The sequence below is a fragment of the Nicotiana tomentosiformis genome, chromosome 6, assembly GCF_000390325.3.
Source record: "Nicotiana tomentosiformis chromosome 6, ASM39032v3, whole genome shotgun sequence".
NCBI classification, from domain to species: domain Eukaryota; kingdom Viridiplantae; phylum Streptophyta; class Magnoliopsida; order Solanales; family Solanaceae; genus Nicotiana; species Nicotiana tomentosiformis.
The window spans coordinates 57,150,835-57,166,668 of record NC_090817.1 but is presented as its reverse complement, the minus strand read 5'-3'; the positions used below and the strand labels follow the sequence as shown (position 1 = coordinate 57,166,668).

General features: G+C 38.7%; 1 protein-coding gene across 1 annotated transcript in view; it reads right to left on the bottom strand.

Annotated features, from left to right (window-relative positions):
* The window catches only part of LOC138894041 (uncharacterized), a 28,840-nt gene extending 24,057 nt beyond the window's left edge, over positions 1 to 4,783 (bottom strand). The window contains exon 1 of the mRNA XM_070178715.1: positions 4,602 to 4,783. Coding sequence (XP_070034816.1) covers positions 4,602 to 4,783 — 182 coding nt within the window. The remainder of the gene's footprint in view (positions 1 to 4,601) is intronic.
* Positions 4,784 to 15,834: the final 11,051 nt, after the last annotated feature.

Genomic DNA, 15,834 nt, shown 5'->3' with positions numbered 1-15,834 from the left:
GTGCCGGAACCAAGGAACGAGAACTCTGATGCTGTGAGCTGCCCGTTGCCCGAGGGAAAAATCTGGCAATGTGCCTCGGGTCACCACAAATATAACATAACCTCGGCGGCTGTGACTGCTGACCCTGAAACTGACCCTGTCGACCTGAATCACCACCCTGATAACTCTGGAGTGGAGGTGCACAAATAGGAGCTGGTGGTGCACTGTAGACTAGCTGGTCGGAATAATGCATCTGAGGGCCACGACTACCTGAGGCACCGTGGGATGCCCGGAGCGCTGAATGAAATGGCATGGGAGGATGGCCTCTACCAAAAGTACTCCTGCCTCTATATGAGGCACCGCTGAACTCACCGGAATGACGAGGCCTCTTATCAGACCCCTGACCTACGTGAGTAAGAACCATCTCGACTCGTCTGGCGACATTAGCAGTCGCCTGAAAAGAAATCTCACTCCCAGTCTCCTTAGCCATCTGCAATCTGATAGGCTGAGCAAGTCCATCAATAAACCTCCTCACCCTCCCTCTCTCGGTGGGAAGCAAAATAATGGCATGACGGGACAAATCCACAAAACGGGTCTCATACTGAGTAACCGTCATCTCACCCTGCTGGAGACACTCAAACTGACGGCGACGCTCCTCCCTTAATGTGATAGGCAGAAACTTCTCTATGAAGAGCTGGGAGAACTGGTCCCAAGTAAAACCAGGCGACCCAGCTGGTCTAGTCAACAAGTAATCTCTCCACCATTTCTTGGCGTAACCAGTCATTTGAAATGCAGCAAAATCAACCCCATTGGTCTCCACTATACCCATGTTCCGTAGAACCTCATGACAGCTGTCAAGATACTCCTGGGGGTCCTCTGAAGGGGCACCACTGAAGTGAACAGGAAAGAGCTTGGTAAACCTGTCCAATCTCCATAAAGCCTGAGAAGACATAGCTGGCACATCTCCGACCTGTGCCGCAATAACGGGCTGAACTAATCCGACAGGCTGAGCTGCTGGAGCCTGATACTAGTGAGCCACCTGCTCCGGAGCGGGAGTGGTAGGAGTCTGGGATCCTCCTCCAGCCTGAGAGACTGCTGGTGCCATGGGGAATGCGCCAATCTGGGCCACACTCTCCATAAGGCCTACCAAACGGATCAAAGCGTCCTGAAGTACTGGGGTAGCAATGAACCCCTCCGGAACCTGAGCTGGTCCGATAGGAATAGTCTGGGCTGGAACCTCCTCGCCAATCTCTATATGAGGCTCCACTACTGGGGCTGCTGCTCGGGTCCTAGGCTAAGCCCTGCCCCTACCTCGGCCTCTGGCACGGCCTTGGCCTCGACCTCTGGCACGGCCTCGGCCTCGACCTCTGCCTCGCGCAGGAGCTATCATTGGAGGCTCTGGCTACTGCTCAGCTGAGGAAGCGGTATGTGTTCTCTCTATCTGCGAGAGAATAAGAGTAGAAGAGTTTAATTAGTGTTGAGAAAGCAAAATCGCACGACAAAGAAGAATAGAAGTGAAACTTGTTCCTAAACTTCATAGCCTCTGGAAGATAAGCACAGACGTCTCCGTACCGATCCTCCAGACTCTACTAAGCTTCCTCTTGAATCATGAGACCTATGTAACCTAGTGCTCTGATACCAACTATCACGACCCAAAATTTCCCACCGACGGGACCGTGATGGCGCCTAACATTTCACCTGCCAGGCAAGCCAACGTTAGAGAATCATTAAACCAATTCCTTATTTTTGTTCATTAAGTAACAATAATTAACTAAAATTAAATATAATAAATGCGGAATATCATAAAAATGTATTAATTACGACCACCCGGATCTGGAGTCACAATTCACGAGCATTCTAGAATTTACTACAAGTAATAGTCTGAAAGAAATAAAACTGTCTGAATAAAAGAAACAGTAGAACATAAATGATTGACGGGGACTTCAAGGTCTGTGGACGCCGACAGATCTACTTTTAGTCTCGGGACAGCGGACCAATAGCAAAATCTCGATTAACCAGAGCCGGTATCAAAATCTGCACAGAAAGTGTAGAGTGCAGCATCAGTACAACTGACCCCATGTACTGGTAAGTGTCGAGCCTAACCTCGATGAAGTAGTGACGAGGCTAAGGCAAGGCACCTACAATGATCAGTGAATACCTCACATGGCACGCCGTAAAGATAGTGCCTCCAAATCTTCAGCGCGTGAACAATGGTTGCCAGCTCTAGATCATGAACAGGGTAATTCTTCTCGTGAACCTTCAGCTGCCGTGAAGCATATGCAATAACCTTGCCACCCTGCATCAATACCACACCCAGACCAATACGAGATGCGTCACAATATACTGTATAAGATCCTGAACCTGTGGGTAACACCAATACCAGTGCCGTAGTCAAAACTGTCTTGAGCTTCTGAAAGCTCGCTTCACACTCGTCTGACCACCTGAAGAGGGCACCCTTCTGGGTTAATCTGGTCAACGGGGCTCCTATGGATGAAAACCCCTCCACAAATCGACGGTAATAGCCTGCCAAACCCAGGAAACTACGGATCTCTGTAGCTGATGTGGGTCTAGGCCAGTTCTGGACTGCCTCAATCTTCATAGGATCCACCTGAATACCCTCTGCTGATACAACGTGACCCAAGAAAGCAACTGAACTCAACCAAAACTCGCATTTTGAGATCTTAGCATATAATTGGTTGTCTTTTAGAGTCTGAAGAACGATCCAAAGGTGCTGCTCATGCTCCTCTCGACTGTGGGAGTAGATCAAGATATCATCAATAAACACAACCACAAAGGAATCCAAGTAGGGTTTGAACACCCGATTCATCAAATCCATGAAGGCTGCTGGGGCATTTGTCAGCCCAAATGACATCACTAAAAACTCATAATGCTCATACCGAGTTCGAAAAGCTGTCTTAGGAACATTGGATGCCCTAATCCTCAATTGATGGTAGCCAGATCTCAAATCAATCTTTGAAAACACCTTGGCACCCTGAAGCTGAACAAATAAATCGTCAATCCTCGGCAATGGATACTTGTTCTTGATGGTGACTTTGTTCAACTACCGATAATCTATGCACATCCTCATCGATCCATCTTTCTTCTTCACAAACAACACAGGTGCACCCCAGGGCGAGACACTAGGTCTAATGAAGCCCTTATCAAGCAAATCTTGTAACTGCTCATTCAATTCTTTCAACTCTGATGGGGCCATGCGATATGACAGAATGAAAATAGGCTGAGTGCCTAGAGCCAAATCAATGCAGAAATCAATATCCCTGCCGGGTGGCATCCCCGACAGGTCTGCAGGAAACACCTCTGGAAACTCACGAACAACCGGAACCGAATCTATGGAAGGAACCTCTGCACTAGAATCGTGGACATAAGCCAAATAAGCTAGACACCCCTTCTCGACCATATGCCGAGCCTTTACGTAAGAGATAACCCTGCTGGTAGAATGGGCGAGATTCCCCTCTCCACTCTAATCGAGGCAACACCTGCAAGGCTAGGGTCACCGTCTTGGCGTGACAATCTAATATAGCATGATAAGGTGACAACCAATCCATACCAATATGACATCAAAATCAACCATGTCGAGATGTAGAAGATCTACACGAGTCTCAAGACTCCCAATGGTGACCACACACGAACGATAAATACGATCTACAACAATAGCATCTCCCACTGGAGTAGACACATATACAAGAGCACTCAAGGAATCACAGGGCACAACCAAATAGGAAGCAAAATAGGATGACACATAGGAGTAAGTAGATCCCGGATCAAATAGAACTGAAGCGTCTCTACTGCAAAATGAAACAGTACCTGTGATAACAGCGTCAGATGACTTAGCCTCAGGCCTGGCTGGGAAAGCATAACACCGGGGCTGGGCCCCACTACCCTGAACTACGTCCCTGGGACGGCCTCTAGCTGGCCGGTCTTCACCTCTAACGGCCTGACCTCCACCTCTAACTGTCTGGCCCCTACCTCTGGCTGCCTGACCCCTGCCTCTGGCTGGCTGAGCAGGTGGTGTAGCAACTGGTGCCGGAACCATGGCACGAGAACTCTGATGCTGTGAGCTGCCCGTTGCCTGAGGGCAAAATCTGGCAATGTGCCTCGGGTCACCACAAATATAACATAACCTCGGCGGCTGTGACTGCTGACGCTGAAACTGACCCTGTCGACCTGAATCACCACCCTAATAACTCTGGAGTGGAGGTGCATAAATAGGAGCTGGTGGTGCACTGTAGACTAGCAGGTCGGAATAATGCATCTGAGGGCCACGACTACTTGAGGCACCGTGGGATGCCCGGAGCGCTGAATGAAATGGCCTGGGAGGATGGCCTCTACTAAAAGTACTCCTGCCTCTAGATGAGGCACCGCTGAACTCACCGGAATGACGAGGCCTCTTGTCAGACCCCTGACCTCCTTGAGTAAGAACCATCTCGACTCGTCTGGCGACATTAGCAGCCGCCTGAAAAGAAATCTCACTCCCAGTCTCCTTAGCCATCTGCAATCTGATAGGCTGAGCAAGTCCATCAATAAACCTCCTTACCCTCTCCCTCTCGGTGGGAAGCAAAAGAATGGCATGACGGGACAAATCTACAAAACGGGTCTCATACTGAGTAACCGTTATCTCACCCTCCTGGAGACGCTCAAACTGACGGCGACGCTCCTCCCTTAATGTGATAGGCAGAAACTTCTCTATGAAGAGCTCAGAGAACTGGTCCAAAGTAAAACCAGGCGACCCAGCTGGTCTAGTCAACAAGTAATCTCTCCACCATTTCTTGGCATAACCAGTCATTTGAAATGCAGCAAAATCGACCCCATTGGTCTCCACTATACCCATGTTCCGTAGATCCTCGTGACAGCTGTCAAGATACTCCTGGGGGTCCTCTGAAGGGGCACCACTGAAGTGAATAGGAAAGAGCTTGGTAAACCTGTCCAATCTCCATAAAGCCTCAGAAGACATAGCTGGCACATCTCCGACCTGTGCCGCAATAACGGACTGAACTAATCCGACTGGCTGAGATGCTGGAGCCTGATACTAGGGAGCCACCTGCTCCAGAACGGGAGTGGTAGGAGTCTGGGCTCCTCCTCCAGCCTGAGAGACTGCTGGTGCCATGGGGAATGTGCCAATCTGGGCCACACTCTCCATAAGGCCTACCAAACGAACCAAAGCGTCCTGAAGTACTGGGGTAGCAATGAACCCCTCCGGAAACTGAGCTGCTCCGATAGGTATAGTCTGGGCTGGAACCTCCTCGCCAATCTCTATATGAGGCTCCACTGCTGGGGCTGCTGCTCGGGTCCTAGGCTGAGCCCTGCCCCTGCCTCAGCCTCTGGCACGACCTTGGCCTTGACCTCTAGCACGGCCTCGGCCTCGACCTCTGCCTCGCGCAGGAGCTATCATTGGAGGCTTTGGCTACTGCTCAACTTAGGAAGCGGTAGGTGTTCTCTCCATCTGCGAGAGAATAAGAGTAGAAGAGTTTAATTAGTGTTGAGAAAGCAAAATCGCACGACAAAGAAGAATAGAAGTGAAACTTGTTCCTAAACGTCATAGCCTCTGGAAGATAAGCACAGACGTCTCCGTACCGATCCTCCAGACTCTACTAAGCTTGCTCTTGAATCATGAGACCTATGTAACCTAGTGCTCTGATACCAACTATCACGACCCAAAATTTCCCACCGATGGGACCGTGATGGCGCCTAACATTTCACTTGCCAGTCAAGCCAACGTTAGAGAATCATTAAACCAATTCCTTATTTTCGTTCATTAAGTAACAATAATTAACTAAAATGAAATATAATAAATGCAGAATATCATAAAAAATGTATTAATTACTACCACCCGGATCTGGAGTCACAATTCACAAGCATTCTAGAATTTACTACAAGTAATAATCTGAAAGAAATTCAACTGTCTGAATAAAAGAAACAGTAGAGCATAAATGATAGACGGGGACTTCAAGGTCTGTGGACGCCGACAGATCTACTTTTAGTCTCGGGACAGCGGACCATTAGCAAAATCTCGATTAACCAGAGTCGGTATCAAAATCTGCATAGAAAGTGCAAAGTGCAGCATCAGTTCAACCGACCCCATGTACTGGTAAGTGTCGAGCCTAACCTCGACGAAGTAGTGACGAGGCTAAGGCAAGGCACCTACAATCAACCTGTACAATTTAACAGTGTATACGCAAATAACAGGAATGAAGAACTAAACAGGAAATGTCGGGAGGGGAAACATACTGAGGGGAATACAAGATAAATAACTACAACACAATGATCACTGGAGCAGTGAATATACCATGAATCAACAGGAATTGTGAATACAATAAGGAAAAATGCACGGCATCACCCTTCGTGCTTTTACTCTCAATCTCACCATAAAATTAATAGAAATGGCACGGCATCACCCTTCGTGCTTTTACTCTCATATCATGGCACGGCATCACCCTTCGTGCATTAAGACTCACAATATGGCACGACATCACCCTTCGTGTATTAACACTCACAATATGGCACGACATCACCCTTCGTGCATTAATACTCATAATATGGCACGGCATCACCCTTCGTGCATTAATACTCACAATATGGCATGACATCACCCTTCGTGCATTAACACTCTCCCTTACCATAATGCAATGCATAAATATCAATAGGGAGATAGAATAGCAAGTACAAACCTTACCTCAATATTTGGTTCCATAACATCAATCTCAACTTTGAAATAAAAACTCAATTATCACCAGAAAATCCGTAAACATGATGAGAACGATAAATTGAACAACACTAGTATAACACATCGTAATTAGGCATAGGATTGAGACAATATAACGAAAACTGAGAAACATGAAAAACAGGTAAATTGGCGGCGCATAAGTATTCGTCACCTCACATATACGCCGCTCACATGAATTTCACTTAGCAAGTAATCTAAGGTTCCTAATTCCCTCAAGTCAGGTTTAGACACAACACTTACCTCGCTCCGAAGGCCACTTAATTCTCAATTACAGCTTTTCCTTTGAAATTCACCTCTAAACCACTCGTATCTATTCAAAAATGACTCAATAATATCAAATATTGCTAAAGGAATCAATTATATTGCATAAATTTAGATTTCCTAAATTTTCCTCCAAAAAGTCGAAAATCGACCCCAGGCCTGCTTAGTCAAAACCCGAGGTTCGGACCAAAATCCATTTACCCATTCACCCCTGAGCCCAAATATATAAGTGGTTTTGGAATCCGACCTCAAATTGAGGTCTAAATCCCCAAATTTCCGAAATTCCTAGTTTCTACCAAAAACCCCTAATTCTACCATGAAAACCTTAGATTTTAGGTTGAAATCTTAAAATCTTGGAATCCGACCTCAAATTGAGGTCTAAATCCCCAAATTTCCAAAATCCCTAGTTTCTACCAAAAAACCCCTAATTCTTCCATGAAAACCTTAGATTTTAGGTTGAAATCTTGTGAAATGTAGTGAAAGATTGAAAGAAACCAGTTTAGAATCACTTACCTATGATTTGGGGAAGAGATGGTCTTTGGAAAATCGCCTCTTATGTTTTAGGTCTTGAAAATTTGGGAAATGAATGAAAATTCCCGTCCAAAAGTCATTTTGTTCAGCTGTAGACGTCGCATTTGCGACCTGAGCTTCGCAAATGCGAAGCTCGCAATTGCGAAGAGGCTATCGCAATTGCGAAGCCTTCACAATCCTGCTGCCCTTCGCAAATGCGAGGAAAGTGTCGCAATTGCGATCACTAACCTCGCAAATGCGGACAAAATATCGCATTTGCGATCAATACCCCTCCTAGACTCGCTTCGCAAATGCGAAGAAAAGTTCGCAATTGCGAACACAGGCTGGCCCAGTTTCTCTTCGCATTTGCGATGAGAATTTCGCAAATGCGACCTCAACAGTGATCGCAAATGCCAACCCTGACCTCGCATTTGCGAGGCCTGAGGCCTGCAACACAGCTGAAGCACACTAGCTATTTTTCTAAGCCCAAATCACTCCGTAGCCTATCCAAAACTCACCCGAACCCTCGGTGCTTCAAACAAAACATGCACACGAGTCTAAAAACATCATACGAACTTTCTCGCACGATCAAATCGCCAAACTAACACCTAGAACTATGAATTTAGTACCAAATCAAATAAAATTCTCAAGAACACTTTAAAATTTCTATTTTCTCAACTGGATGTCCGAATCACGTCAAATCAACTCTGTTTCTCACCAAATTTCACAAACAAGTCTTAAATATCGTAATGAACCTGTACCAGGGTTCGGGACCAAAATACGGACCCGATACTAACAATGCCAAATATCAATCAATTCTTAAAAACAAATAATTTCCAAACTTTTAATTTTTATCAAAAATTCATAACTCAAGCTAGGGACCTCCAAATTCGATTCCGGGCATACGCCTAGGTCCCATAATTCGATACGGACCTACCGGGACCATCAAAGCACGAATCCGGGCCTGTATACCAAAAATATTAACCGAAATCAACTAAAATTAACTTTTAAGGTAAAAATTCTTATTTTCATTAGTTTTCAACATAAAAACTTTTCGAAAACCTATCCGGATTGTGCACGCAAATCGAGGAGGGTAAAAATGAGATTTTTAAGGCTTAAGAGCGTAGATTCGAGTTCTAAAATATAAGATGACCTTTTGGGTCATCACAATAATGAAGAGGATTCAGATGACTTTAGTCCTACACCGACTTTTTAGCCGAAGAAGAAAAATGATGTAAGAGTTGGTCCATCTTCATCACCACCTCACAAAAAGTGCAAACAACAGCTAATTGATCCCTCAACTGCAAAGAGTCTGATACCACATGTGTCTGCAAAACCTCATGCCAAGAATCCTCTTACTGCTAAGATTGAAATGAAGAAAACTGTATTGAGTGTTAAGAAGCCAGCTAATTCTAAATCAGATGATTTGTCTGTCTTGAGGCAGGATCTAAATTCATTCAAGGATTATGTAAGTATTGTTAATGCATATTCATCTTTACAGTTTATGTATTAACTTTCCTATCTGTTCTAACCCCTCTCTAATTGTTTGTGTAATTATTAGGTGATGGGCGAGTTCACTTCTCTACGAACATTAATCAATGGAAATTTCAAAAAGCTTTCTGAACATGTTATAAAGCCAATCAAAATACAGAAAGGGTATATCAAAGAAAGAAATATACTGGGAGACATGATGGTGGTATTCAAAGGTCAACCGAGGCCAACTTGTGTGATACTCTCGGAAGTCAAATATAGCATGATACATCTATTGGGGAAAATTCAGAGGTTAATTTTTTTTAAACATATTTAGTATATATGTAGTATAATGATACATGTTTAATCAGTGTATTTAGACATATTAAGTATTTATGTTCTGTATTAATGTATTCATGATTTTCTGAATACATATTTGTAATTAACTTTTACTATGATTCAGTTTAATCATGTATACATTAACATACATAATTCAGAATACACTTATATACATGAGAAGATACCATTATATTTGTGAATACATTTACAGAATACAGGTGAATATAGTAAGATACATTTTAATACAGTGATAACCTTAAGTATATACAGGTCTGCCACAATACATATATACACAAGTGTATACACTTACTCTGAATTTGGTACTTTATGTTTATTTCAATCTATTAAATATATTTCTTTTAAATAAATAATATATTAATGTATTCCATTGGGTGTATGTTAAAGCTATGGAAAGGAAGCTGAATACCGACATTCGTGCCGATGGACTTCCACATGCTATTTTAAGTGGAGACACATTAAATGCATCTACAGAGTAGATTCCTATCTGTGGTGAATTAAGAGATGAAGAGCCTACTGAATCAGAGGTGCCCGAGTGTCATACCACCCAAAACTGATGAGGATTTATCCGGTGGCCCAAATAGAATACAGTCTGATGTTCTACCTCATGCCGGTCAAATGTCTGGAGAAATACATATTTCATAATTTGAGTTGGCCGACGAGGACCTTCCAAGTCAGATTCCTGAAACAAGAATTGTGATACATGCAACAGCTAAACTTGTTGATTCAACGCCTTTACCATCGCATAGGACTCGACGTCCAAGTCGATGAAATTCTTCGCCTTACGAGACAAACTCCGACTCGGCTGGTCAGTAAATCTGTATACAAATATACATTCTGATTGTCTTATTAATATCATATTAACTTCTATCAAGCTATATTTTATATCCCCATGTTAACTATAATTAAATATCACTATTAATGACTCCGATCCACTACAGGTACTTCAGTGAAGTTGACTCCCATATTTAATAAAAAACATCCCTTTGAAGATGATTTAATCTCGGGACCACATCATACTTTAGTCATTCAAGAATTCGAGAAAAGGGTTCGCGATGGTCTGCTTGCTAAACATGATCAAAAGTAAGTTTTGTTCGATGTATAATGTATGGTTTTACACTTTATAATGTGAAGGCTAATGTTTTTTTTAAATCCTTGTAGAAAGGATAAGGAAGACCATTACAAGAAACACAAGTCAACACTGCCTATACCGTTAGATTTTGGAGTTCATGAAGTCACTGGAAAAAAATGGTTTTACCTTCTATTATTTGACGGGCAACTATGGAATGACGATATAAGATATATCCCTTATACATTCAATTTAGTTATATTCAATTTTTTCATTATTTGGATTCAATGTATTGAAATATGTATTCACTATGTTGCTCTTAGTGTATTCAAATGTATTTTTATTAACAGTAGTTAAGTTATTCCTAAAACATATTACTGCTGTATTCAGCATATTTCAGTGGGTGTTTTCAATATTTTTCTGGTTGTATTCATTGTATTTCACTGTATTCACTTTATCTCAAAATTAACTATATTCAGTGATTATATTCTATTTTATTTCCTATGTTTGTGTTCAATATATTTCAAAGGTTTATAATTATTGTATTCACTGCATTGAAATATGTATTCACGATGTGCCAATATTTGTGTTTTACTGTTTCATTCAGTATATTCAAAGTTTGTATTTACTGTATTCAGTATGTTTATCTCAACAGTATTCAGATGTATGTTTATTAACTGTATTCCTAATACATATATTCATAATACATATTACTGCTATATTCAGTATAATTCAGTGGTTGTTTTCACTATTTTTTGGTTGTATTCATCGTATTTTACTGTATTCATTATATTTCAATCTTAACTATATTCAGTGATTATAATCTGTTTTATTTCCTATTGTTGTATCCAATATATTTTAATATTTTATAATAACTGTATTCACTGTTAAGAAGATGATTTTTATTTTTTTATATTTAATTTATTGACGATATGTATTGAATTTGTTTACAGCATATTGTATGTCATATTTTACTACTTAAGAAAGAAGGGCAAGTATAACCAAAGTAACATATTCAAATACACCACTATTGATTGTATATTCAAGACAAGGATTGTTGAAATCTTCGACAAGTATAATGATACAAATAATGATGCAAGTATAGTTAAGGAAGAATATGTTGTATGTGAATACATAAGGGGCTACCGATTGCTAGATAATGTACCATGGCATACATTCGATAATTTCTTGATATCAGTCAACTTGAAAGACAAACTTCATTGGATATTGGCAGTTGTATCATTTCAAGAGAGATGTATCAATGTCTATGACTCCTACCGATCAACAGGTCATGATGTTTATGTTAGTTTTGAGATAGATAAGCTTGCTAAGCTTATACCTCTATACTTGTCGATCAGTGATTTTTACAGAGACAAGCAAGGCATAGATTGGTCTTGTGAACCAGCATACAATGACAAGGTACAAACTGACGCTTTTCATGATGTGTTTGTTTCAAATGTGCCTCAACAAATATCTGGGAGCATGTATACATTCAATCCTTTTTCTGATTCTTGTATCATTTATAATCTTATATATGTGCATTATATTTAACTGTTGTAAATCTTCTTTTTCATAGATTGTGGTTTGTATGTCGCATCATATGCTGAGTATTTGAGCACTTATGGATTGGTTCCACAAACAACCTTTGATGCTAATTTACTCGATCAAAGAAATGGTGCCCTCCTTTGGGACTATGGTTTGCAGAAGTTAGACGCCGATACGATAAGCGACAATGAAGCACCTGCAAAGATTGTTAGGGAAATCACATAATTAGATACTTCTGTGAAGAAAGTTTTAGAATAGTTTTCTGTTATTCGGATTGTATTTTCAGCTTATTACTGAATTGATCATGATTTTACACAACCTTTTTGGTTTTGAATACATGAATGTCTTCTTGTCTTAATGCAACTATCACTTGGTTTTGAATACTCATTTTTAAGTTTAATATTTTTTTCAAAACTTCTACCAATAATAGTATGTAAGTTATGTTGTTAATATATGTATTCTTCTGTATTTATGTATTAGTGTGATCATGTACATAGTTGTATTATGTATTCTGCTGCTAATACATATTATTACTATATTCAACATAATTTCACTATTTTTCTGGTTTTATTCACCGTATTTTACTGTATTTACTATATTTCAAACTTAACTAGATTCAATTATTATATTCTATTTTATTTTCTATGTTTGTATTTTTTTGTATTTATGTATTAGTATAATCATGTACATAGTTGTATTATATATTAAAAAGTATTTTGAATTGAATTACATATGTATTCAATTTTTTATACACTTTTGTATTATATGTATACATGTCCAGCTATACCTTATTTTATACATGTCTTGCTATAACCATTTTGAATCGAATTATAACACATACATACGTACATATATATATACACACATCATTTTTCAAGATATCACTAACTATAACAACATTCAATTTAGTAATCTAAACTTACAAAATTCATCCAGTAACAATCCAATATACCAAGAAATCAATATTGAATGTATAACTTGAACAAATCAAAAAACAGTGATTGCACGAATTAAAATCAGAATACCAACTAATTTCTACATGGAGCATTTCTACAAGTACGCATATTATGTCCATCCTATCCATATATACTACACGAATGTTGATTTTTCTTCTGAAGCAATTCACTTAACGGCTTATCGCGCTTCTTCTTTGGCCTTTCAGGAGGTCTTTTCCATTTGAGTGGTAAGACAACTTCTTATGATATATGTGCTGGTATATTCTATTCACTTCGGTCAGGCATAGGATACAAAGGCACCTCGTATGTCATTACATGTATTTACTATATTTCAAACTTAACTAGATTCAATTATTATATTCTATTTTATTTTCTATGTTTGTATTCTGTTGTATTTATGTATTAGTATAATTATGTACATAGTTCTATTATGTATTAAAAAGTATTTTGAATTGAATTACATATGTATTCAAATTTTTATACACTTCTGTATTATATGTATACATGTCCAGCTATACCTTATTTTATACATGTCCTGCTATAACCATTTTGAATCGAATTATAACACATACATACGTACATATATATATATATATATATATATATATATATATATATATATATACACATAATTTTTTAAGATATCACTAACCATAACAACATTCAATTTAGTAATCTAAACTTAAAAAATTCATCCAGTAACAATCCAATACACCAAGAAATCAATATTAAATGTATAACTTGAACAAATCAAAAAACAGTGATTGCACGAATTAAAATCAGAACACCAACTAATTCCTACATGGAGCATTTTTACAAGTACGCATATTATGTCCACCCTGCCCATATATACTACACGAATGTTGATTTTTCTTCTGAAGCAATTCACTTAACGGCTTATCGCGCTTCTTCTTTTGCCTTCCAGGAGGTCTTTTCCATTTGAGTGGTAAAACAACTTCCTGTGATATATGTGCTGGTATATTCTATTCACTTCAGTCAGGCAGAGGATACAAAGGCTCCTCGTATGTCATTAAATGTATTTCCTATATTTCAAACTTAACTAGATTCAATTATTATATTTTGTTTTATTTCCTATGTTTGTATTCTGCTGTATTTATGTATTAGTATAATCATGTACATAGTTGTATTATATATTCAAAAGTATTTTGAATTAAATTACATATGTATTCAAATTTTTTTATACACTTATGTATTATATGTATACATGTCCAGCTATACCTCATTTTACACATGTCCTGCTATACCTCATTTTGAATCGAATTATAACACATACATACATATATATATATATATATATATATATATATATATATATATATATATATATATATATATACACATTATTTTTTAAGATACCACTAACCATAACAACATTCAATTTAGTAATCTAAACTTAAAAAATTCATCCAGTAACAATCCAATACACCAAGAAATCAATATTGAATGTAACTTGAACAAATCAAAAAATAGAGATTGCACGAATTAAAATTAGAATACCAACTAATTCCTACCCGGAGCATTTCTACAAGTACACTTATTATGTCCACCCTGCCCACATATACTACATGAATATTAATTTTTCTTCTAAAGCAATTTACTTAATGGCTTATCGCGCTTCTTCTTTGGCCTTCCAGGAGGTCTTTTCCATTTGGGTGGTAAGACAACTTCCTCTGATATATGTGCTGGTATATTCCATTCACTTCGGTCAGGCAGAGGATACACAGACACCTCGTATGTCATTACATGTATTTACTATATTTCAAACTTAACTAGATTCAATTATTATATTCTGTTTTATTTCCTATATTTGTATTCTGCTATATTTATGTATTAGTATAATTATGTACATAGTTGTATTATGTATTCAAAAGTATTTTGAATTGAATTACATATGTATTCAAATTTTTTTATACACTTCTGTATTATATGTATACATGTCTTGCTATACCTCATTTTATACATGTCTTGCTATACCTCATTTTGAATCGAATTATAACACATACAAACATATATATATATACATCATTTTTTAGTTACCACTAACCATAACAACATTCAATTTAGTAATCTAAACTTAAAAAATTCATCCAGTAACAATCCAATACATCAAGAGATCAATATTGAATGTATAACTTGAACAAATCGAAAAACAGTGATTGCACGAATTAAAATCAGAATACCAACTAATTCCTACGTGGAGCATTTCTACAAGTACGGTTATTATGTCCACCCTGCCCACATATACTACACGAATGTTGATTTTTCTTCTGAAGGAATTCACTTAACGGCTTATCGCGCTTCTTATTTGGCCTTCAAAGAGGTCTTTTCTATTTGGGTGGTAAGACAACTTCCTCTGATATATGTGCTGGCGATACAACATGCTTTGGTTTGCAATAGTACGAGCAATAATCCTCCAGCATTAGAAACTTGCTTTTCAAGTCAGCCCAAGCATGTGGGCATGGTAACTCGTCAACTTGGAACCTGCCACAACTGTAATTTTTCTGTAAGAGGCAAACGGTGTAATGCCTTACTTCATCATTCACCATGTGCAAGTGTCCAGTCGTTGGTACAACCTACATTAAACAGAGAAAGATTAGTTTTGGACATTTGTACAAAACATGTATCTGTCGATGAATACATGGATTACATACAATATATATGAATACAAGAAAAAAATATTTGAAATACAATGAATTCAAATAGGTATTTATTAAACAGAATATAAAAAGTGAATAACATTATTTGTGAAATGCAGTAAAATACTCTCAATACAAATATAAAATCAATGAATACAACCAATAAAATATACTTAATACAGCAGTAATACCATGTATTAGGAATAAATAAAATACTATGAATACAAAAAAAACTTGTATACATTGAATACAACTATTAGATACAACAAAATACAAGCACTAGGTTTA